Consider the following 23866-nt stretch of genomic DNA (forward strand, 5'->3'; position numbering starts at 1 on the left):
TTTCCTTTGGAGTGTTAAAATGAAGGATAATCTTCTTGCACAGGATCGAGGAGATGAATTCACTTACACTGGGAGTGGAGGTAGAGATCTTTCTGGCAATAAAAGGATTGGAGAACATTCATTTGATCAGACATTAACACACATGAATAGGTAAGTTTTGAAGATAAAATTTCAGTATTCCCAAACAAAGAGCTGAGTTTTATCTCAGTGTAGTGTTTTACCTGAAAAAGTAGCATTTTGCTAGATGCAGTTATGCCTGTACCTGCTACTTTTTTAAACAGTGGTGCTTCTTGCTGCTAAGACTCATTTCATGAAGCATTACGATTTTTATGATTTAAAGAAACACACACCTCAATGAAATATGCTGCTGTATTGCTGATGCAGCTAATAGTCATGTCTCTGGTTGAAATTGTCATACAGTATCCTTCAGAGGACCGTTTTCATGTAATGAGAAGCTTTAAAAAATCTTGGGTGGAAGTTTTCTGTGGTTTTAGGTTTCTTCTTCAAGGGTTAAATCAATTATGAAATTGAAGTACAAAGAAAGCATGTTCATTTTCATGTTCAAAGAAATTTTCCCTTTTTGGTAGCCTTTTCTCCCTTCATAGGTTTTTATGAAAATAAAAGAATTAGGGTGTTGCTTTATCAAAAGCATGTACTTAAAACCACTTAAAACCTGTGAGGTGCTAAGATCAACTGAGACATTTTTTTTGCCAGCAGTGCTTTAAGATATCATAGAATCATAGAATCATTAAGGTTGGAAGGGACCTTAAAGATCATCAAGTTCCAGTCCCCCTGCCACGAGCAGAGAGCCCTACCGCTAGACCAGGTTGCACAAAACCTTATGCAGCCTGGCCTTAAAAGCCTCCAGGGATGAGGCATCAACAACCTCCCTGGGCAACCCATTCCAGTTCCTCACCACCCTTATATTGAAGAATTTCTTCCTAATATCTAACCTAAATCTCCCCTCCCTCAGTTTAAAACCATTACCCCTTGTCCTATCACTGTCTTCTCTGACGAAAAGCCCCTCCCCAGCTTTCCTGTAGGCCCCTTCAGGTACTGGAGGGCCACTGTAAGGTCTCCCCAGAGCCTTCCCTTATCTAGGCTGAACAGCCCCAACTCTCTCAGCCTGTCTTCATAGCAGAGGTGCTCCAGGCCTTTGATCATCAAAATCATATCTGTTGCTGTCAGATTGGAGAGAGATTCTTTCAGACTTTTCAATAGTACTTAGAGGAGAGGGGAAAGTCTGACTTGGCTGCTGAGAGAGGGGAGAAGAGACGTGATGTGAACACAAAGCATAAGGGAAGGAAGATGGATGTAGGTTTAAGCAATAGGTTTACAAGCACATTTAGTGAATTAACTTGCTTTGAAAACCAGAATTAAGAGCTGGACTGTTAGGTCTCAGCATTTGCCTGCTCTTAGCCAATGAGAAGTCCACTGGCGAAGCTTTGTCTTCTAGCTTTGCAAGTGTTAGAGCCCTTGGTGCAGCTTCCAGTTATAGAAGTTTTCAAGCACTTTGATACTGAAGATGATGAGGATTCCATGTACGTAAATCAGTATTAGTTTGCTTGTCCAAGAATTTTTCCTTTTTAAGTTAAGCTTTTATGTAGGAGACATTTTTGATGTCGGATTTGTATGCCTGTGTCTTACTGATGACTTACAGTGTGGATTTTATGCTTGTTCCATGTGTGTTTATAACACTTATTATTTCTTCCATTCTAAAATCTGTGATTTGGTTTCAATGTGATTCTGAAGGGTTTTCCATCCCTGGTCAAATTGGCTGTGGCAGTAGAAATATTATTCATTATAGCAGCCTGGTGTAGTAGGTATTCATCCTGTCTTGCTCCAGCTTTCAAGAAGAGGTTCTTCATGTAGTTAATGGGGTTTGCTTGTTCTTGAGGTAGCTACTATTATTTAACTCCTGCTCTGAGGCAATTTATGTGTGAGATTTCAGTTACTTAAAGTTTTTTTGATAGTTACTATGTATTTTTTTCTTTACAGTGTTCTTCATCATACTCTTTACTTTTATACACATACTTTTAAATAGCCTTAAAATCTGGAGTTAATGGGGAATAGAGATAGGAAAAGTTTGCCTTTTGTTATTATTTTTTTTAAAATCCCTCAATGCTATTGAGGAAGGGATTGTTTTTAAAAACAAAGAATATTACATTTTGAATTATTGGTTTGTTTCATTTAGCAATTTCAGCTGAATTTTCATCTGGAACCTTGACAACAAAGTATTTTGCATTCCCATTGTTTTTTTCTTACCATACCTGACAGCATGGATCTCATTGCTTCCCGCAGTTCTGCAGTGGTTAAAGAATATACTGAAAAGCTCTGTGCTGCTTGTTAAAGCATAATTAGGCAAGGGAAATAGATATGTCATAATTACATTATTTATGAAGATTTTAAATCTCTTTCTAGGGCATTGGCCCTTAACTGTGATGCCCCATTGGATGACAAAAATGGAGCAGAGTCTAAGAATTGGAGAGCTGGTAAGCCAGTCAGAGTAGTGCGCAGCTCGAAAGGACGGCGAATCAGCAAATATGCCCCAGAGGAAGGCAACAGATATGATGGCATTTACAAGGTATTCTGATTTCAACTGGGTGCAACCTAACTTTTTTTTTTTCGGCTGTTTTAAAGAAGTCTCATATGGGTTACATTGCAAATTTTTCATTATTACTTAAATAAAGTTGTTGGGTTTTTTCTCCGTGATAGCTTTTTAGCCTTAGCTTATTCTGCAAGGAACTGCAATTAAATTATTCAGAGCTATAATAATAGAACATAATTCATTATAGAATATATAAAATGGAATATGTAAGCTACTTTATATGTGCTTACTGAGTCATATTAATCTCTGGAAATCAAAGTATTTCCTCATTTTTTCCTAGCTTTTTTTGCTTTTAATGACTTCTTAGCATCAGCATCTGAAATAAATGTGTGTGCCATTTAATAGCACTACTAAAATTTCACACCCAAGCGTAGATCTGCTGTAAAATAGTAATGTATAATTTAGTTTTCTCATTTCTTCTTGAACAGTTAAAGTATGACTATTTGCATGTGTTTGGCTTGTGATAAAATAACGACAATCGTTTTATGTTGTTCTTTAGGTGGTGAAATATTGGCCAGAAATTGGAAAGTGTGGGTTTTTAGTTTGGCGCTATCTTCTGAGAAGAGATGACATTGAGCCTGCACCTTGGACTTCAGAAGGAATGGAGCGGTCAAAGAAGCTGGGTCTGAGCGTACAGGTTCGATTCAGGACTCACACATTTGGTCTTATTCTTGGTTCTTATACTTTGCTGTGGCAGGATTTAATGCCAAAAACCACTGCAGTTTATCTGCAGACTAAAAGAATCATGTAATAGTTAGTGACACAGTAGAAGGAACAGTGGTTGAACCTTTCTGCCTCAGCAACCGATTGCTTTGCATATATGAGCCAGAAAATTAAGAGTTTGAATCCAGTTCTGTGATTCTCAGGCTGGGAAGAATTTCTGCACGTGCCTGTTGTTATAGCTGAGTCTGTCTGAGAAACTGAAAAACCTGTGCATTTTAATGTATTTTTCTCTTTGTGTGACTGAGGAGTTTGTATAGATAGAGCATTTCAGGCACAGGATTAAACTGACCATAAGGACTTGGGCATTGCAGCATCCATGAAAGATGAAAGAATTAACATGCAGTTTCTTTTCTCACCAAGGTAATGGTATATCTTGCAGCATACCATCATCTTCAGCTTTGCATACCTGATTTGTATTGTTGTAAGGGCATAGATATGGATATCGGGTTGCTTTTAATACAGTCCAGTGTGAGTTAGATTCTTTGACTTGACTACACTTTCTTGATAATAGTTAATAATGTAAATGTTTTCTCCATCATGTAGGGTTTTAAAAATTATTTTGGAGGTATATAGTTACAGGGTTTTAATGTCTTTTACAACTTAGTCTTGTTGGTATTTGGCAATTCCAATATGCCAGGGGGTTTTGTTTTAAATCCCTGCTTTTGTTTTGTTTGTTTTGTTTTGTTAGTATCCAGAAGGTTATTTGGAAGCCATGGCTAGTAAGGAGAAGAAAGACAGGGTTAAAAAGCAAACGGTGAAACAGGAGCCAACCAGCCAGAGTAACGGAAATCAGAAAAGGACAATTGATGATGGTATTGCTTTTTACTCTTTTAGCATTCATTAGCAAATTCTGTCATGTTACATTTATTAAGCCAGTAGCATGAAAACTTTGCAGAAATGTGAAGTTTTTTGGAAAACTAATGCAAACTGATAAGTACATGTTCTGTATTTAAGTAGTAGCGTAGGGATCTTTAAGGTCTGTGGAAAAATTGAGAGTCTTGTGTGCAACAGTTCAGTGCTGAACAGTATGACTTTGAGTAGGGATTTGACTGCTGCATTTCTTGAGTGTAATCAATGTTTTACCCTTTTAGAAACAGTTTTATCTTCCCCTTTTATAGTTCAGACTAACACTGCTGTTACTGCTTTTGATGGTCATAATCTTAAGCAGGTATAGAGGAACCTACGAATACACCTAAAGCCATGAGGATGGGAGATGGAGGGAAAGGAGAGGCTTTCCAGCTGACCCAAGAGCAGCAATGGCTCATTAGAGAAGACTGTATGAACCAGAAACTGTGGGATGAAGTACTAGCTTCTCTTAAGGAAGGACCAGTATGTTTGCTGCATGCATACTTTTTCATGTTTACCTTTTCCTTAGCCTGTCAGGAGAAATCTTGAGTATCTCTTAAAACCTAATTTGCTAAAGAATATAGACTGTGTCTAGCATTGTTCTTATTTGTAAGACTTTGATTTCAAGCACATAATCCTCACTTGGACAATTTGCTATTGATGGCTCAGTTCATACCTGTATAATAGACATATATCTTGCTTTAAAATATTTTTAAGTCAGAGGTGGCTTTTTTTTTCCTTTTCATTTTTGAAGGGAGCGTGTTTTCTCTGAAATTATAAAAGTATTTTAGTGTACTGCTGATGTGAGAAACCAGATACGAAGCAAGATGGTTCTGGTTACTACTTTTTGTTTAGACAGAAAAGAATGGCTTACTTTATTTAAGAAGACAGAAGTACTGTCATCTTCAAATTTAGATATGAAATGAAAAAATTGTGATCCAAATCTAGATTATCTGACTTTTTAAGTATCTTTAAGAAACCTAAAGTAAGAGAGAAAATACTTTCTTCCCTCTAAATGTGAAGAAAATAGCAAGAATAGCTCAAGATTGAAGAGACTATAGTCACTATTATTAAAAAAGTCCACAAAAGGAGTATTTTTAAAATACTTTATCTTCTGGCATAATTAGTCTTACCAATGTCAATTTAATAGTTATTTCAGTTGTTTTGCACAAGACATCAAGGCACTAAGAAGTTAAAATAACTCAATAAAACTCAACTCAGTGAAAATCAAACCATTGGTTAGAAAATTGATATACATAATTACTTCATTTGAGAATTTTATGGCTGTTAATGGTGCTTCTGTAACAGGAAAAGCATCTGTAACTCCCTGTTCTTCACAGTTTTTGCTATAATACTGCTGCAGTTGTCTTGGTGTAGGAACTGTGTAAAGTTATTCCTGTTACCTGTCTCCTATCCAGTGTCTGTAATGGCCAGAAGGAATTTCAGCTCTCAAAGTTGTGCCTGATTACAGAAAATAGAGATACGTGTTCTAGAAAGGAGAAAATAGTAATTTAAAAGTGGTTGAGTTTCTGAGAAGTCCTTTTTCTACAGATTCCTGCCCATAAGAGTTCCATTTGGTTGCCACTAAAGGCAATGGTAGCTTTGGATTGCTGCTGTGAAAATGTGTATAGTTGTGCTTGAAATAACCACCTTCCCTTTTTACTAAATGAAATATGGTTTGAGATAAATCTGGTTTTTTAAAAATAATTACAAAGAACTGTATTTTGATAACCTATAGATCTGCTTTTTTTTTTCTTTTTTCTATAGCCAAGCTTGTATTCTTGAGATATTTGGAGATGACTGACATGCCAGAGATAAACATGCTTGTGTGTGTAATACAGCTGATACAAATTCATCTTGAGATTCCTCAGAGATGACTTTAGAAGATTTAAGAACCAGGGAGGTTGATTTAGACACTCCAGAGAATTTGGCTTGAGAAGAAACCATAAGGCTAGCCATAATTCGTAATCAGAGGAAGAGGTGCAGAAGTGGCTTTCTTAGCAGAAGCTCCCTTGCCAGAGAAGTGGAGATCTTCCAGGCACATGCAAATTTCTCGCAGCAGTTAAAACCACAATTGCTAAGTTTTCTGACCTTTGCTAGGAACCAGGCATGAGTGGCCCTCTGCTCTGCTTAGTTTTATTTGTAACAATACTCAGGCAAACAAGTGAATAATCTTTAAAACATTAGTTGTCTGAATTATGGAAGAGCAGGGAAATTAACCAGTTCTGGACCTTCTCTGTGATCACTTTTAGAATGCTGCACTCATGAATATGGAGGACTTAGGAACTTTTGGAAATGTATCATATTTATATAATGAGTTACATTTACAAGAACAGTAATAGAGTTTGTCTTTGTTTATTCCTTTGCCCTACACTAGAATTTTCTGAAGAAACTGGAACAGTCCTTTATGTGTGTCTGCTGCCAGGAGCTGGTTTACCAGCCAGTGACAACAGAGTGCCTCCACAACGTCTGTAAAGTAAGAATAAACCCAGTCTTGCCTTAGGCTGTTGCCTTGGCTCTGAGACACCAAACACCAAAGCCATATGTATTTTAGAAAGACAGTAATTATTGCCTAACATACTGAACAAAAACATGCAACAAGTTTGCATTCAGTGATTGCTGTGTAAGCTTAATTTTCTGTAATAAAGAGTGGAAGTAGGTTCAGTATAGTCCTGATAGACATAATGAGTACAGTTTACCATCACTGTCATTCCTTTGTGGCTAGTGGAATTACATAAGGAACTGCTTTGGTCCAAGAGCTAGATGCTGGTACAGTAACAACAATTTAATGTTACATAGTTAAGGAATTAAACCAGATTTTATTATTGTGTAACACTTCTAATAAGAGTTACTGAAAGGATGCAGGGTAAATGCATGAAATTGTTTTTTTTCCCTTATTTGGAGTAGGTTATGTAATCTTATTATTCTTGGCATTATTTTTGTTTGGTAGGAGGGTCACAGAACTCCATTTGTAACTCATGTATCTTAAAATCTTGATCAGTTGGATATAATGTTAGGAGATTGTACTGGAGTTAATGTCTGTAGCACAGAATCATGTGCTGAATTGTGTGTATTTGAACCATGCCTGTCTTACCTGGTATTTCTGCCAAAGAGCCTAAAAGCATTCAGGATATTACCATCCTAGTACAGTATTTGATAATGTAAGTTTAATGTTGAAGGAACTATATCACTCCAGTAAAAATCACTGTGTTGTCATGCGTGGCCGGCATGCACAGGATGATTATGGCTCCTTAAACAGCATAAAAAGTATGATGAAGGGGTGAACATTCAGAATTATGGAAATTGGAAGGAGATGGAGAAGAGAAATCTGAATGGCAATAAACTCAGAAAGCATAGAATGTGGTCAGTAAGTATTTGTGAATGCAAAATAACATCCAGTTAAAGCTGCAAGGAATAGTCTGATGGCAAGGTGCTATTCCTGTTTGGGCACAGATCTGCACTGATAACTTTCTGATACTCAGCTCACCTGCTTGGGCTATCTGCAGCCTGTGGTAACATAGCAAGGATGGCAGAACTGATAATAGTATGTTAGTGTTACTCTACCTAAGTCTTGAAGGCTTAACTGAATCTCATCTGCTGAGGCAGATGAAGATTGTTACATTAACAACATACCTGGTGTGCTCTAGCAGGGTGGATGGACTAGATGATCTTCAGAGGTCCCTTCCAACCCCCTTGACTCTGTGACTGTTACTCACCTTCCTCTTGAAATGAAGGTCTGGAAAGCTGTAGCAATCTAACTGTGGGCCTAGGAGGATGCTGCAGACGTGGCTGTGATTCACAGGAAGACACTGGTGGAAATGAAGGGTGAATCTCAGTAGTGATTTGGTTTAATTCCTCCCAAGCTTAGTGTTTCACATCCCAGCCCAGAGCAGAATTCCTTACTTTAGGACACTTTCATCACAGAGGCAGAGGTACACACCAGAGTGCTTGGTAATGATGTCCTTTTTTCCAGTAGTACAGCAGATTGCATCTTTTTCATTCCTTAGTTTTTGCTGGTTAAGGTGTCAGTCTGAAACAAAGTTCTCACAGTTTTACTTCTCTGTCTGTGTATGTCCTAGAGTTGTTTACAGCGCTCCTTCAGAGCTGAAGTCTTCAGCTGCCCTGCCTGCCGCTATGACCTGGGAAAGGGCTACACCATGGTTCCCAACAAGATCCTGCAGACACTGCTGGACCAGTTCTTCCCTGGTTACAGTAAAGGACGATGATGTGCTTGGCTCCTTCCGTACTTCTCCCAGTGACTTTATAGACAGTAAAGGAGAATGAGCATGGGAAGTTCAACAGCGGACCAGCCAGCTTGATGGGACTCAATACATGTCACATTCTGAAGCCGCTAACCCTCTTCCCCTCATAGCCATCTTTTTTGGTGTAGCGAGAACTCCAATTCTCAGCGTTTAACATCAAGGGTAGTTTTGGCCAGTAACAAGTAGTTTTTAAAGGAAAAGAAAAAAGAAAAAGAAAAAGAAAGAAAAAGAAGAATAGAAAAGCCTCAGCTCTTACTGGCCTCGCTGATACTTAATTTATGATTTTTTTTTTTTTGTAACTACCTCAGGATAGAGGAAAATAAATTATGGGGATGAAAAACAGTTAGTGAAGTTTTAGCTACACACTGCCTCCTGAATATTAGGTTGTGCCTGGTCCATATGGTTTGATTTACAAAAAAAAACCCACAAAAAACAACAAACAGAACAAAAAAAACCAAACCAAATCAAAACCCCACAAAAAAACAGCAAGAAAAAAACCCGGAAAAAGCACTTAAGCCAGTTGGATTAAGGAACAGCAAATTCTGTGGTGTGCATAATCCTTTTTTTGTCTTTTTCTTCTATTATGCTGTATTTTTTTGCAAGAACAGGCTGATTTTTAGTCTATTTTTGTGAGCTTCATTGTGCTTTTCTTGTATCTTATGCAAGTTGACTACTAATGACTAATGAGAACAATATGAATGCATTGTTGCTGCATTAGTGTAAAGTGATCTGTGTTTTTTGCACTTAAAGAGGGTATTCAAGACACTCTAGTTGTGTAAAAAATATTTCATATAAAAAAGCCACTTCTGTATTAGTTAAACTGTATGCTTTTAGTAGGTCTTGTATCAGTGGCAATACATCTACACAGCATTGAAGGCAGTGCTAGCTTGGAGAGGGTTCAAATTGCTTCATATTGTGATCTGAGATTTTATATACAATATATCCCCCCTCAAAATATACCTTATTAAATATTTTATGATTCAGAAAAGTTGCTAATTTTGTTTTTACTGCTAGCTACATATTTAAATAATAACTTTTTCTTCTTTTTTTTTTCTCAGATTACTAAATGCTTTCTTTAGGTGGGCTTTGTATTTTTAGTTAGTGCTGGATCCATGTCCTGGAGTCAGAGGGGACCCTTCCTGCCCTGCAGGCAGCTGGGTGCAGCTGGGAGCTGCGGGTGCCCCACGCAGCAGCAATTAGTCAGAGATGGTCAGCACAGGCATGGGGCAGCACTGACAGCCTGTAGCCTGCCAAGTAGCCCACAGAAGTATATATGGAAGTATATATGTAATTCTCAGTAATCTAAGATCTTGCCCTTACTATGGTGTGGTAATGAACCAGTCGTTGAGGTGCACGCAGCAGTGCAGGTTTTTTTGGGTGACAGTTTGATGGCTTAATGGCTTATTCGCTTCATCCAAAGTAATTAACCTCTCTCTCTCCACTCTCCCCCATATTCTGCTTAGGATTTAATTTGCATCCAAAATATATAATGCTGGTACTATCTCTCCAGTCTTATTAAAAAAAAAACAGTTGTTACAGAGCATTTGTAAAAGATTTAACTCCTCAGCTTTTTCTGTGCTCGTTAGAATGAAGGTTCAGCCTTTTTTTGTTAGGTGAATCAGTGTTAGTGTTAAGTATACAGTTTAAAAGAGCTGTAGACAGATTTTTTTTAGAAAATTTTAGGTCAGTATTTCATGGGGAAAACAGATGTAATTTAACTTCTGTAACAATCACTGCATTTGTGCAGCAAGCACATAAGACTTGTGACTTTATAGCCAAGTGCTGTGAAACATGTTAGACGTTTTAATGCCTTTTTCTGTGGGATAGCTTTTAGCAATTAATTGATGAGATAAATTTGTCAGTCTGAGGTCAGCAACGGGATGGTCTCTGCTTAATACAAAAATATGCACATCAGTTTTTTAATATATCTTTTCAGTGACAGTCACAATCAAGCAACACGAACCTGCCTTTAGCAGACATTGAAGTAGCTTGACCTGACTTTGTGGACCTAAGCTGGCAACACAGAAAGACTGTCCTTTCCTCACAAGTTTGGAGTGTTTTTTCATGGTTTTTTATATCCTTAGTGCTGTGTCTGTAGCTACTGAAAGACGCCCTTTCCAATAGTAAATTCTAGAGCATAAAATTTATTTTCTTCACTATGTATTTAGACCATTTAGGACCTCGATGCAGCTTTGCCCATCAAAATTGCTTTCTGGGCTAACCTTCTTTTAATGAAATCCATTCCTGTCTCCTGTCACCTGCAGTCTCTTTGTGTAGTTAAAGGCCCCACTGAAGTTATAAGGTAGGTAATGAAGAAGCTGCAGTCCCAAAACTTTTCACTATAAAGGACACAGAAGCACAGTACGTAAAATAGTGTGAACACTAGCCTCTTTTGTGGCACTTCAGAGAAAGCTCCCTGGCATGAGTGTGCACATAGACCTTGAAGAAGAGGTTAAGTAATTGCTGGTCATAAGGTGCAAAACTCTGCAGTCCTTTCCCCAGTCTGAACATTACCCTGTTACCTGCTTCCTCATTCACCAAAGTCCTGCTTCATGTGGCTGCATGAATTTTTCTCTACAGAGGTGCTCACTTGTAGCAAACACAAATGAATCTGCACAGATCCCCTCTCAGGTTCCTTTCAAATGTTCTCATAACATGCACGGTCTGTCTGTGTGACTGGTGAGAGGATTACTTTTATATAATTTGACTGGGAACAGATTAGAAGAGGCTCCTGTTTAAGGTCTGCTTTCTGGCTGCTGAGTAATTAATTGCATGTGGCATTGTGTGTGTCGCAGTAGGGCTCTTGTCCTGAGGTGTTGTTGGTATGGTCGGAGGGCCAGAGGTAGAGCTGTGAATCAGTTTTTACACAAGCTGTAGACTTGGATGACAAAACAAAGCAGTTTGAGTGCACTGTATAAACCAAAGCCAGTATCTAACATTGAGAGATTTGAGAAAATGCGGAAAGAGAATACTTTGTTAGATGAGATCCAACTCATAATTAGCAGCTCACAGTCTGTTAGAAAAGGTATTTCATGCCTTCTCCAGAATAAGAAGAGGGGATTAGATGAAACTACAAGGAAAAATTTATGTCAAATAGAAAAATGGTTGTTTGTTACTGCTCAGTAAAACTGATCATTCTAGCTCATTAAAAAATCAGATTTATTTCAGTATTTATCTCTGCCAGTGTTTTGCTTTCTGTAGAAGCTGTTACTGCTGTGGCAATTCTGACAAACCAGAACTTAAGCTTCATAATTTCATACTGGGTAAATCCCGCTGAAAAGTTATGATCCAGAACATGAAAACACTTAAAATTCTGAGCGTTTTTATTACGTAACTAACATTGGTAAGTAAAAAAAGGCAGTACGAAATATTAACACTAGCAATGCTAGTGGTAATATATGTGAAGTAAATTAAACAATCTACTTCATCTTTTTTTACAAAATATAAACAATTACTCCTGCAGTTAATATTCATTACTATTGCCTTATGCATCTGCATCTTTTCTACTTTTTTAACTGTATCTTCCATGTTACTTTGCAAATTAGGTGTTAATTGTTAATCTTTTAGCACAGACAAAATTGTGAGTCAAGGCAACTTCAACATCTACTGCTTGTGAAAGAAACACATTTCGTTTACATCTGATGAATTGATTGTATTTACATTTTAACTATCAGTGATTCAATTAACAAACATGGTGATTATCCAAAATATACACAGTATATAAATCCCCTATCAGGTCTGTGAGGAAAAGGCCATTCTGATGGACTCAGAAGTCCAGGCAGCTAGAAGCAGTCTTAAGAAGATGCTCTTTTCTGTTCAGAAAAGGGAGATTCATAGGCTTCCATTGGTGGGCAGGTACAAACCAGATGCTGATCTCCATAGATATCATCAATGCGAGCAATTGTGGGCCAAAACTTGCTTTCGGGCTTCACAAATGGCTAAGGAGAGAAGAAAAGACAAGTATTTAATTTTTACACCAAGCAAATCTACATTATTTTAATAGACATTAGAAGTTTTAAGAAAGACAAATGCTGAAAAAGTGCATTTTTTTAAGCAAAGTCATACTTCAAATCTATTTGCAGTCCCTGACATTTAAAAAGCATGTATAATACAGTTGGCAGTCAAACGAACAGATTTTCAAAGAAGTGTAACCATGTCCTCTTAATAAATGCTTGACAAGAAACAGCTGTCATGGGATAAAAGGAAACTGTGACCCTTGGGAGTAACTGACTAACAGATAGGAACCAAAGAAAAGACTACCAAGACCTGCGCTATTCAATATAGTTATAATATATAAAACAAGGTGGCAAACATCAGGTGCAGTTAAATTCTTCCTCTTTGAAACAGCACATACCAATAAAATAGATGCAGTTCATTTTCAGGTGAGAAGAATTAGTTACACATATATTTAACTGTTAAGATTTTAGAAGTAGTTTTATGTACTGCTCTGAAAAAGTCTGATATATCCAGCTCCAACTGGAGCTTTATTTGTATCAGGCTCACACTGGTGTGGCTTGCCCCACACTGACTGTGCATCTTGTCAAACCCTCATCCAAGGTCTCTGGAGCAGGGTGTTGAGCATCAGGACATGGGACTGTGTTTTGGGAACCCCTGGAACCATATGTTAGAATTGAAAAAACTGTTTCCAACAGGAATACCCAATACTGAAGTGCTGAGATTTAGAAAACCAAGTTTGAACTTCATGTGTATAGACTTTTTTTCCTTGTCTCTGAAAACAAAATTAATGGAACTACTGTAGAGCTCACACAGAGAAGTATCAAGCAACAGCAAAAAAGGCCCTGAAGTTACTATTCTTAGCAGTTTACTTGATCTCCACTAGCCAGAAAACCAAAGAGCAGAAAGCACGTTTCTGTATTACCACACCACTAGGATCCCATTATTTACTTACCAGTGGGAATGCTGCCACTTCTCTGGAATAAGGACGATCCCACTTGGAAGAAGTGACACAGTTCAGTGTATGTGGTGACATCTACAAGCAAAAAGACATGTTTAGGACATGGAATTACTGAATTCAGTTTACTTTATCAGCATGAACCCTCCCTCAAGTTCACATTACTATATACAAATAATTACTGTCTAGGAGAGTCTCTTGAGAATAGCACTTATCTGGGGAAAAAAAGGCAGATTTAAACCAGGCAGCAAGTCAGTATCTGATTTTTTTTTTTCAGTTAGCCTGAAGATACTACCCAATGTTTGAATATGCTTCCAGCTTTTCACTAAATCCCCTCAGTATTCAAAAAGTCAGTACAAAATTACAGCAGAACTTGAGCCTATAACAATCTTGTGCTGCACTTGCTAAAATAATAATTCAATCTTTATTTTACTTTTAGTAAAAAACAGATAAATGAGCATCTCTCCATAATTTTGAGATCGCCTCAAAAATTACCGTGTGCCTGTGTAAATAACTTTCCTTGATCCGTCAGCAATGGCCAGACTTCAGATTAGAAACAGCTAAAATTCAAATTTGAAAAAGTTTAAAGGTTTCTAAAGTCAAATTTCAAGTTCATGTGTTCAGTGTTGCACACAGTTATATTTAAGAGTACTGGAAGACCAGGAAGCAGGCTTCTGTAGCGTCAAGTAAGTCTCAAGGGTTAAGCTGATGCTGGTAACTTGCTCTACATGCCATCTTACCTTTAGTGGGTTAATTTGGGGGTCCATCCTGCCCTCCTCTATTTCAGCAATTTCCTGCCTAATACTGATCATTGCATCACAAAATCTGTCCAGCTCTGCCTTGTCTTCAGACTCTGTTGGTTCAATCATAAGTGTCCCTGCCACTGGCCAGGACATGGTTGGAGCATGAAAACCTGATAAAGAAGAAATCAGTCACTGCCAATAGAAGACATCAGTTCCTGACAATAGGTTATGAGTTAATACATGCATTAGCTGGCAAATGAATCACAAATCCAGCCCTTTCTTTACAGGACTGAAATATTTGGTAGTGTTGGCGGACTTTTCAAGTACCTTAGTTTTTAACACTGAAAGGTAATGCCATTGTATTATTTACAATAGTGTTACACACTGATTTAATGAAATACTCTTAAAACCTGCTCCTTTGGTATATTACTTTTCAACCCAAAAGTATATTGCTTTTTTATCTGGTTATTTCTGTTCCTGCTGCTCACTTCAGTAGAAGTGTTTTGCCACCCTACCTTCTTATGACAGAATTAATGGCAAAATGAGACACATACAGATTTCTGCACTGGTAAACAGTAAAAAGAGAAAGTAGTCTCTCATCATTCCTTTCCTGCACTACTGCTAATTACACCCTTATAATGCTTTTCTTTCAACTGCAGAGGATTGAACTTTACTAATTTCATCCATGTAGCTAACCTATACCTACTGAAAAGTCTATTAAAAGTGGTGCATGCCATTTCAGGCCATAGCAGCGCATTAAAAAGCAGAAAGGGTGGTTGTGGTTGGGGTTTTTTTTTGTATCACAGCTGCATTTTGGATTATCTCACTGACAAGGTATTACCAGTTAGGATTTTGACAGCTTTTATGCATTTTCTGTTAAGAGGCACAGTTGCATAGGAGCAAGCAGTTCAATGGGTCATCTTGCCTGGCAGCCAAAGACTAGCCACGATCAGATTCTTCAGAGCACATGTACCTGGTCGAGAGTCATGTAATTGCAGATTTGAAGGGGCAGTCCACAAAACCAGGGAGGTAGCAGGACACCTGTCAGTAGCTACTAAACATCAATTGATGCAAGTATCTCTCTCTCTAAGCCCTTAATGTACGTGAGGAGATCTGAAATGACTGTGACAGACTGACGATTGATATGTGCAGGACTAGAATGTTTCGGCTTCCCTTTAGAAGAGATGTAGGAATTTCTCACTTAGGTTGCTGTTTTTTGTTTAAAAAAAGACTTACCATAATCCTGAAGTCTCTTAGCAAGATCTACTGCTTCAATGTTTGCTGTTTTTTTGAAAGGTCTCGTATCCAAAATGAATTCATGGGCTACATAACCTGTAAAGAAAAAAGTGCACACTAGGTTTACTTACTAGGAGAACAATTAAATCTACCAACCAGATTATTCTGATTGGTTCTCTGGAGAACATGGCAAAAAGTCAAATTAAAAAAATAACCATTTGGGCAAAAACTCAAACCTGAGAATTTATCAGGTGAGACACAAAGACACTGGCCCTCTGGATCCCATGTCACATTAAGAAGAGGCCTCATTTCTAAGATCAGAATGAGGAAAGGGTTGTGTAAGTATAATTTATGTGTAGCCTGACAAATACCTGGATGTGTCAATGGCCCATTTAGGTCTTAGGCTGTTTCAAATAAGCCATTGTTATGCTGGAGAAAAGCTCAAATCTGGTGTTAAAGAGAGTCTGAAGACATAAGTTATCTAAATGTATATCCATGATCCTGGAGAACCCAGCTAAATTTTTCAAAATTTGCAACTTCCATTCACTGCAATCTGCAGGTTTAGCCAAGGTGTACTCCATTAAATGTAAGACCTCTATTTTGAAAGGCATACATATTGAACTCAGATGTTCTTTGGTGACATTAACAAGCAAAACAACACTCTCTGATAGGTTAGTTACACTTCTTTCACCTGTTTTCATTACTTCTGTCCTGCTGCAAGACCAGAGAGTTATAGCAGGGAAACAGAATGTAGCCAAAGTATTTTGCATTGCCAAGGGGATTCTCCCTCATCTCCCAAGGAGAATAAGGAGTGGAAATGAGAGAAATTTGGAGTTCTTTTTCAAAGGAAATGTACAAGGGAAAGTACAGGTCCAAAAAACTGCGTCCAGTTCTTAAATGGTTGTGCCAATGCTTCTCCTTCTTGTACTGCTTGTTAATCTACTACTAGACTTAAAGGAGAACAATCTGATGCCAAGCTTTACACCATCTTTTGTCATCTTTTAGTCTAAGTAAAAGCAGGCATTTTTTCTTCTATTTCCAAGTATCATTTTCACTGCAATACCTCCACAGAAGCATGTAGCTGGTTATTTCTCTGTGAGGAACATCAAGAAAAATCTGAGATGAAGCTGTCACATTGTATTAAAAAAGAACCAAACTGCATGCCAACTTCTATACTATGAAAAGGAAAGTGAGCTTGGTAGAAGGAAACAAATTGTCCAATACTTGCCTTTTGCTCCTCTGAAGAGGATTTTGTAGTGCTTCTCTAGCCTCTTCGCCATGTAGTTTGCATTTAGTATAGCAATCTCAGAAGCATGTTTCAGACCCTTTGCTCCCATTGTCTGGAACAGGAATAACATAAAGAAACAGATTTAAAAACATTCCCAAGCAACTATGTTCTTGTACTGGCTAGCATGATAGACAAAAGCACTTTAATGTACCTAGCTAGTTTTAGGGCAGTCACATTGCTATTACACTTTTTTACACTACACTAACAGAAAAGCAGTGGGTATTATTTGAGAGCAACTTTGGTATGCATACCTTATGAGACTGCTTACTGTACAAGTGTTTTTGTTGAAGTCAGTAACAACCCAAACCTTTCCCAAAACAGAAGCTCAGAAGCAAGAAGAAAAAAAGTGAGCAGAACTCAGAAGTGTCATCTGCACACAATGGCTGTTACCATCCTTACCCTAAGGAGAGAGTGTCTAGAGAGCTTCCCAAAAAATCTATGTGTGCTGTCTCATCTTTGCTGTCATGTCACAGGTAATACTGTGCATTAACAAAGACCAGAGCCAAATGAACACCGATGAACTTGCTTCTCTGCTAAAGTGCTGCTAAAGGACAGTGCTAGAATTGAACTGTGGCTGAATTTTTTCACGCTGCACTTAGGAGTTAAGTTGGCAAAGGAGAAAGGCAAACAGCCTTCAGGGTAGCACCTTGAGACAGAACAGTGTAAACAATGACACCTTGTACTGTAGAGAAATATCTTCCTTTAAAAGTCTACTACAGGTTAACTATTCCGTAAGAGGAACCAGCTTACAGTCACAAGTCATTTTCCCCACAGCTGAAAACCCCCCAGGGAAGGTGTACCAGCTCATATTAGCTCATTTGGAATTCCAGAAGAGCTGGTTTCCCCAGGACTGGAAGTTTCCAACGTTAAAGAGTATCAGACTGGCTACACGGTTCACTGTTCCAGCAATTTCTCTCACTGAAAGCTTTAAATGTTGCTCAGAGTTCCAGCACACCCTCTTCTCAGGCAGAATTTGAATCTACACTCAGCCCTGTTGGCTGAATAATTCCATATATGTAACCAAGTATTTGCATGCTTATCACTAAATTGTAAGGCATTAAAAAATTACATAGGTCATCACCAAGTTGGCACACATCCAAAGCCAAAATCAAGTTCAGTTTTCAAATTCAGTAAAATCCCCTAGAATTCAAGTTCTTATTAAACAAATTTCAGGAAGTTAAATGTTACGTACTGGTCAACTATACCAATGCTGCAGCATACAACCAAATATGTTCTTGGAATATCAGTAATTACCAAGCAACTTTCAAATGTGAAAACTTGAAGGTGCCAAGACTAATGGCAGCTTTCTGCCTTTTGTTCATTTGTCGCAAGAATTATTATAGAAAAGAGAAGAATTAAACAGGCTGCATAGATACAGCTGTTGTCCTGCCACCCTTTTCTTTTGCAACAGGTGGCAATAGGCTGTTCCATTGTCCTACCTGGAAAGCAGAATTAGGAAAACAAGGAGGTTCAAAGGATGTAAATAACCTATGACCATGCTGCAGCCACGTGCACTTCAGTCTACACAAACATCTTGTGATGAGTTGCTCTTAAACCTGTCCATGCAGTTCCAGTGGTCCCCAGAATTGCTGAAACAGAAACAGACCCTCAGCTGATACTCCTTACAAAAGTGTACACACCTTGATATACACCCAGGAAATTGGCAATATAGCACTGGAACCCCACGGTGCAGCACTGACAGTACCCAAAGGACATGCATCCTTATCCAGCTGCATTTTGATGACAGGGTGGGTAGGCAAGTATGGAGCCAAATGTTTCTTCCTAAAACAAAAACATTGATTTTAGAACTTCAGTGTGTGTTATTCTGTTCAGAAGTATCTCCTCTTCACCGTCCTTTCAAATGCAGTCCTCCAGGAAGTCTGTTTTCTTCAACAGAAAGTTTATAACATAACTGGTGAAAATGTAGGATGGCACTCAGTTTTCAAGCTATCACAAGATATTAATGCAGCTATCCAAATCAGAATGATCTTTTAAAGGATTATGACTGCGCTACAAGGTTAGATTCATGTACTTCATGAACCAGTTCTGTATTCTGGACTGTGTTCAGCCCTCAAAGTCCACAGATCATCTCTGCATTTACTGACAAAACTGACTGCTGAGCAAGGTCTTCTATATACACTAAAGGGTCAACATGAAAGGCAGGGTCTGGGAACACATAAACCTCATCATTCATGACAACAGCACATGGAGTATCCCAGAGAAGGACAAAAGTTCACAAACAACAGTACACCTTTCCCATTCATGGCTCTGTACTTAAATGAACAGCCAACTAAGATTCACTAAGAGATTTTTTCTTTTTTTTTAAGAAAAAGCTAAAAAAAGAGATACCCACACTCCAATTGGTCCCATTCCTGGTCCTCCTCCTCCATGGGGAATGCAAAAGGTTTTGTGAAGGTTTAAGTGAGAGACATCAGAGCCATAATCTCCAGGACGACACAGACCCACCTGTGAAGGGAATACTCTGTCTCAAAGTATTCTTTACATGCTATTTTAAGACCTATTGCTTTGTTCAAGAAAAATAAGTTGAAAAAGGTATATGTTTTACCATTTTTCATTAACGTGACACATCATAAACATGGATGCAAACAATTGTTTTGCTTTAGGATTTCCTGCTCAAGTCTGTAAAAACTGTCATTGACAAAGCTTAGGCAGACGAAGCCCATTTCAGTGAAAAACTCATACATCTTATAACACATTTCAGGGCTAAATTGGATAAAAGATACTTACTTTCACAATCTAATTTTTATTACTATACTTGGAAACCTCACCTTTTCCCCAAAACACTGCAATCTTTGAGGAAGCTGTGTTATGGTCTGAGCTGAGTACTACTGTGCTATTTTTATTTCAAGGAAATGTACACTCCCAGTTGTAACAAATGTACCTAGGAGATTTTCTACCTGGGCATTCATGTTTGCTCCATCTAAGTAAACTTGGCCTCCATGTTTGTGAATCAGGTTACACACATCTCCAATCTCCTCTTCAAACACACCATTGGTGGAAGGGTATGTGATCATGATGGCTGCCAAGTTCTCTTTGTGTTTGTCAACCTAGTGGCAGAGAGGGAGAGAGAAAAAGAGGTAATTGAGGCTCCTACAGCTTTTTAAGAGCAGATTTTTTACAAAAACATGACACTAAGGTCATCAGGAGTTCTACAGGTGAGAAACAAGCCTATCAGCAGGTAATCATCTACAGTCAGCAAAAGATACTGGGCTCTTTCCTTCAACAATACCTGTGGAAAAAGACTGTTTTCTCCGTTTATCAGAACTTTAAATCAGGGAAGAATACATGGTGTTAAAAGATGTATGTATAATAGTCACTTCTGGGACCTTAAGACAAGCCAAGTGAAACACCTGGCCTTCAATGTAATGTGATCTAATGACCATTCCTCTCAGAAACACAGTTCTATGAGTACCATAAAAGCCTGCTCAGATATGTATTTTTGGAATTGTGTCCTTCTAATCCCTTGGATTCCCAAGTTTCACCTGAAACCAATCTACTCAAAAAAGTGAAAAGTTTTCTAGCAACACCTTATGCAACAGAGGTGGACATGAAGTTTGCTAAGCGAAGGTTAAAGTGCAGTTTCAAATGCTTCACTCTCATGAACATGCTTCATTAATTTCAAATACTAGATATAGACGAAAAAGGCCTGCTGCAAAAGAGCCTACTGTGTAGAAAGATCCTCTGAGCCATTCCTGCACCAAAGATCCTCAAATTAAAGGAAATCTCACAAGTATCACATGGATAGTTTCTAGGTGAGCAAAGAAAGGAATTAACCTTTTCAATCATGTATCCACTGCTATTGCCCTGTTCTCTCCCAAAGAAAAACCTGGTTCAACTGCCAGCACTATTACCTGTAGAGAAGAGGGCATGTTCCTGCCTCGAAAATTAAAGATAATGGAATACTCACCATTGCTTTTAAATGGGCAGTATCAATGCTCCCATTTTTGTCCACTTCAATTGGCTGAATCTTCATCCCTGCCATCTGTGCACTTGCTGGGTTTGTACCATGAGCAGATTTAGGAATAAGGCAAACCTGAGAAGGGAAAAAGAAGCAGGGGCTAAAGTATAACTAGTTTAAAAAAAAATCTTAAAAGCATGATGGCCTGTGCTCAGCTACAACTCATTATCCAAGTTTTCAAAAAGGGATCGTGAAGGATTGTTGACCAGCAAATTGCCTCTCGTACTGAAAGATGCAACTCAATTTTCTTTGAAGAAAATCCATTCAAGTATCACAATCTAAATTCTCATTTGGAAAATTAAGCTTCATTTGCTACAAAAATAATATTTAAGACTGCAGTTCCACAATATTATTTCAGATACTCACATCTAAAATCCTGTCCTGTCGACCCCTTTTTTAAAAAAAAAAGAATTTTTTTTACAGTAATCAGTCTTCCCATATACAATGACTTCAAAGGAAAAACTATCTAGTTCCAACTTTTCATTATATCCTCAGCTGACTTCCAAAGCATTTTGTTCTGTATTCTATTCAAAACAAAAAGTTAGACTGAAATATTTTGGCTATAGCTAAGAAGTTTCAGACAGCTTCCAGACATTTGCTAGGAACTCCACCCCTTCTAAAGACAAAGAATACACCTCCTCTAAAAAAAAAAAATAAATAAAAAAAATTCCTTTGCTTCTATTCAACGAAGCTATTAAAACATTCATCTATTGTGATTCTCTTGGAAGGACTGATTTAAGTAACTTTATTAAGTAAGTTACTCAAACTTAGCTGCATTTAATAACTGACAGTAGTAGGGCACTGTGTTTTCATGACAAAATGCATGATGGTCTCGACTTCATCTTCCATGGAGATGCTGAGACAAATGTTAATGACTTTAAAAGCTATTCCAAGGAACTAACCCGTCTGTCTCAGCACCTGGATATTCGCTCTTCTTGCAGTGAACTGTCAGTGTTTGTGCTGCTGTGCTGAATGGAAGCACCGGGATCCCAGCCCCAGTGCTGGGACACGCCGTGGCTCTTCTGTAACCATTTTAGCTGCGAGGCAGATACATAAAGTGAGTCTAGATTGCCACCCAGACTTGCTGGGCTGCATCTGCAGCTGCTGGGTACAGAAGTGATTGATTAGGCGACAAAGGGAACAGATGTGAGCTGTCGGTTAATGTCGATACTTTTTTCCCACGAGAGGGCACCAAATCCAAACGATGCCGACTGCAAGAATCTTGGTCTGCTGGTCAACATACTTCCTCCAGCCAGGGATAAAAGGTCACTTCAGTTCAAAGGCCAACATTTGCTGGGCTTCTTTTCTTTCCACACCCCCTCCCCCGCCTTTTTCCATAGTTATCTTGATTTTACTAAAAAAATTGAAATCTGTAACATGTGAGTAACTGGAAGTAGCTCTCACGTTCTCTCTTCCGTGCAGCTAAACCTCCAGTTGTTTCTAAGCACAGAAGGGCCACAGACATTCACCGAAGCCAAAGGATCTTCACAGCAAAGCTTATGTGGATAATCAGAAGATAACTGTCTAATTGAATAAAATTTCAACCTAATTTCACTTTCTACTGAGTTTAACTACTCACAAAATAAAGCTTGCAATTGGAAAGAATAGCTGATTTCCCAGAGGTTTGGGGTGATCTGGGTGCAACAAAGGAACAAGACAACACTATTGTATTTTAGGTAGTTTCCTCACACAGATGTCAAAGTTCCCATGAGGTCAGGACAACGACACTTCCATTTTCAGAAGGCAAATGAGTTCCAAAGCCAAACTAGGTTCAGAAAATACAGATGTTGTTGCACTGAGGACTTTTTTCCCTACCCTTTAAAACCAACTCTGTAAGTGTGAGAAAAAGGAAGATTAACCGTATCTCAGATTTCTAATAATTTTTTAATGTGGTCCCAAAAACTGTTCCTAAAGTAATTTTCAGTGGGTAAGTGGGAACATTTACAATGATAAATATTTCATGAAAACACAGGAAAGAAACATAGATAGTCAGTTTTCATAGTAGAGAAGGGTAATCTCAATAAAACATTGTAATTATCTATCCTGGTTTCCTAGCATTTCAACTTATAATTGGTTTATAAAGGAGACAAACACTCTGGTAACACAAAATCATCCAGGTCACTAAAATAACTGATGGCATAATTCAAAAAAGAACCCATGATACAAAATAATAGCATCTAAAACACAATATATTTGAGTCAGAGAGATCTAGAATACTACACGATAAACCATTTCTTAATGAGACACAACTGGGATTGTAGTTTTGAACCTATCACCGCTCAAAAGACTGTGCAGTGTTGGGGGAGAGAGGGAAAGCAACTGCATTAAAAAATAGAAAGGAGCTAGAGAACAAAGAAAAATGAACACAGAAGCTCTGAGGATAACCAAAGCTATGAGATGGGTTTTTTTTTTAGAAGGATGGACAAATAACTGGAATCCAACTAAGAGGAAATTAATGAAGACAGATAAGGATATAATAAACATCTACAGGATAAGCCAGCTGTGAACAGAGAAGAACTGTTCATCAGCTTTCAAGAGTGACAGTGTATTAGATGAAATTGTAAGATGACAAGTTCAAAATATAAGATGAAGCATTTCTTATGAAGAAATATAATTATATGATACTGGGTGATGAAGCCACAAAGCATTTCCTCCAAGATACTGTAAGTATCAGAAGCTCTGTCATAAGAGGTCAAGGAACCAGATTTAATTGCAGAAAAATGCATAAGCAGTGCCTTTGAATTCCTTTGGATCAGGAAATTCTCAAACCACAGATATGTAGAAGCTGGGGCCATGTGCTGGGTAAGCATCATTGTATGCTTGCTTTGTCCTGGTACTCCTCAATGTAAGAGGAGTCAATCAGTCTGCTGTTGACCACTGTGAGACTGGATGCTGAAACGGAGAGAATTTTGGTCTGGGCTGATCTGGATATTCTATCACAAACATGCAATCAACTCTCCAAAGTGAAACCTGCTACCACCAACTTCTCACATTTTTGTATTTCAACCAATTTCACTTCCAATCAAGCTTCCACCTAACACCTGCAATTAGCACAGCTTTTCCTCCAGGCATCACAGATTGTTCAGAGAGCACCTAAAGAAGCAATCTTATTTTCACATTTTTCAGCTATAATGGCTTCCTATTAGATGGAAAGAATTATCTCAAAAAGAAAATTAGAATTCAAAAGGCTGTTACACACTGTTCTAATATGAACTGATTCCTCTTTGGGACTAACTACGGTGGTATCAGTTCACAGGTTTACATAAACT

The 23866-nt window shown here is 38.1% G+C and overlaps 2 protein-coding genes across 6 annotated transcripts in view; one reads left to right on the top strand and one right to left on the bottom strand.

Annotated features, from left to right (window-relative positions):
• Nucleotides 1-11609, top strand: part of UHRF2 (ubiquitin like with PHD and ring finger domains 2) — an 83716-nt gene extending 72107 nt beyond the window's left edge. For 2 of the 5 annotated variants that reach the window (XM_051643378.1, XM_051643381.1), the window contains 7 exons: nt 44-150; nt 2422-2584; nt 3108-3245; nt 4020-4143; nt 4497-4660; nt 6555-6653; nt 8257-11609. In XM_051643378.1, the coding sequence (XP_051499338.1) occupies nt 44-150; nt 2422-2584; nt 3108-3245; nt 4020-4143; nt 4497-4660; nt 6555-6653; nt 8257-8403 (942 nt within the window). In that variant the 3' untranslated portion in view covers nt 8404-11609. Of the gene's footprint in view, nt 1-43; nt 151-2421; nt 2585-3107; nt 3246-4019; nt 4144-4496; nt 4661-6554 lie in introns of all 5 variants that reach the window. The other 3 variants (XM_051643379.1, XM_051643380.1, XM_051643382.1) reach the window with 3 other exon arrangements.
• Nucleotides 11610-11744: 135 nt separating this feature from the next.
• GLDC (glycine decarboxylase) overlaps nt 11745-23866 on the bottom strand; it is a 49718-nt gene continuing 37596 nt past the window's right edge. The window contains exons 17-25 of the mRNA XM_051643377.1: nt 20547-20672; nt 19537-19686; nt 18972-19084; nt 18259-18400; nt 16559-16670; nt 15331-15426; nt 14092-14264; nt 13349-13429; nt 11745-12377 (exon numbers count right to left, since the gene is read on the bottom strand). Of these exons, the coding sequence (XP_051499337.1) occupies nt 12234-12377; nt 13349-13429; nt 14092-14264; nt 15331-15426; nt 16559-16670; nt 18259-18400; nt 18972-19084; nt 19537-19686; nt 20547-20672 (1137 nt within the window). The 3' untranslated portion in view covers nt 11745-12233. The remainder of the gene's footprint in view (nt 12378-13348; nt 13430-14091; nt 14265-15330; nt 15427-16558; nt 16671-18258; nt 18401-18971; nt 19085-19536; nt 19687-20546; nt 20673-23866) is intronic.

The sequence above is a fragment of the Apus apus genome, chromosome Z, assembly GCF_020740795.1.
Source record: "Apus apus isolate bApuApu2 chromosome Z, bApuApu2.pri.cur, whole genome shotgun sequence".
NCBI lineage: Eukaryota > Metazoa > Chordata > Aves > Apodiformes > Apodidae > Apus > Apus apus.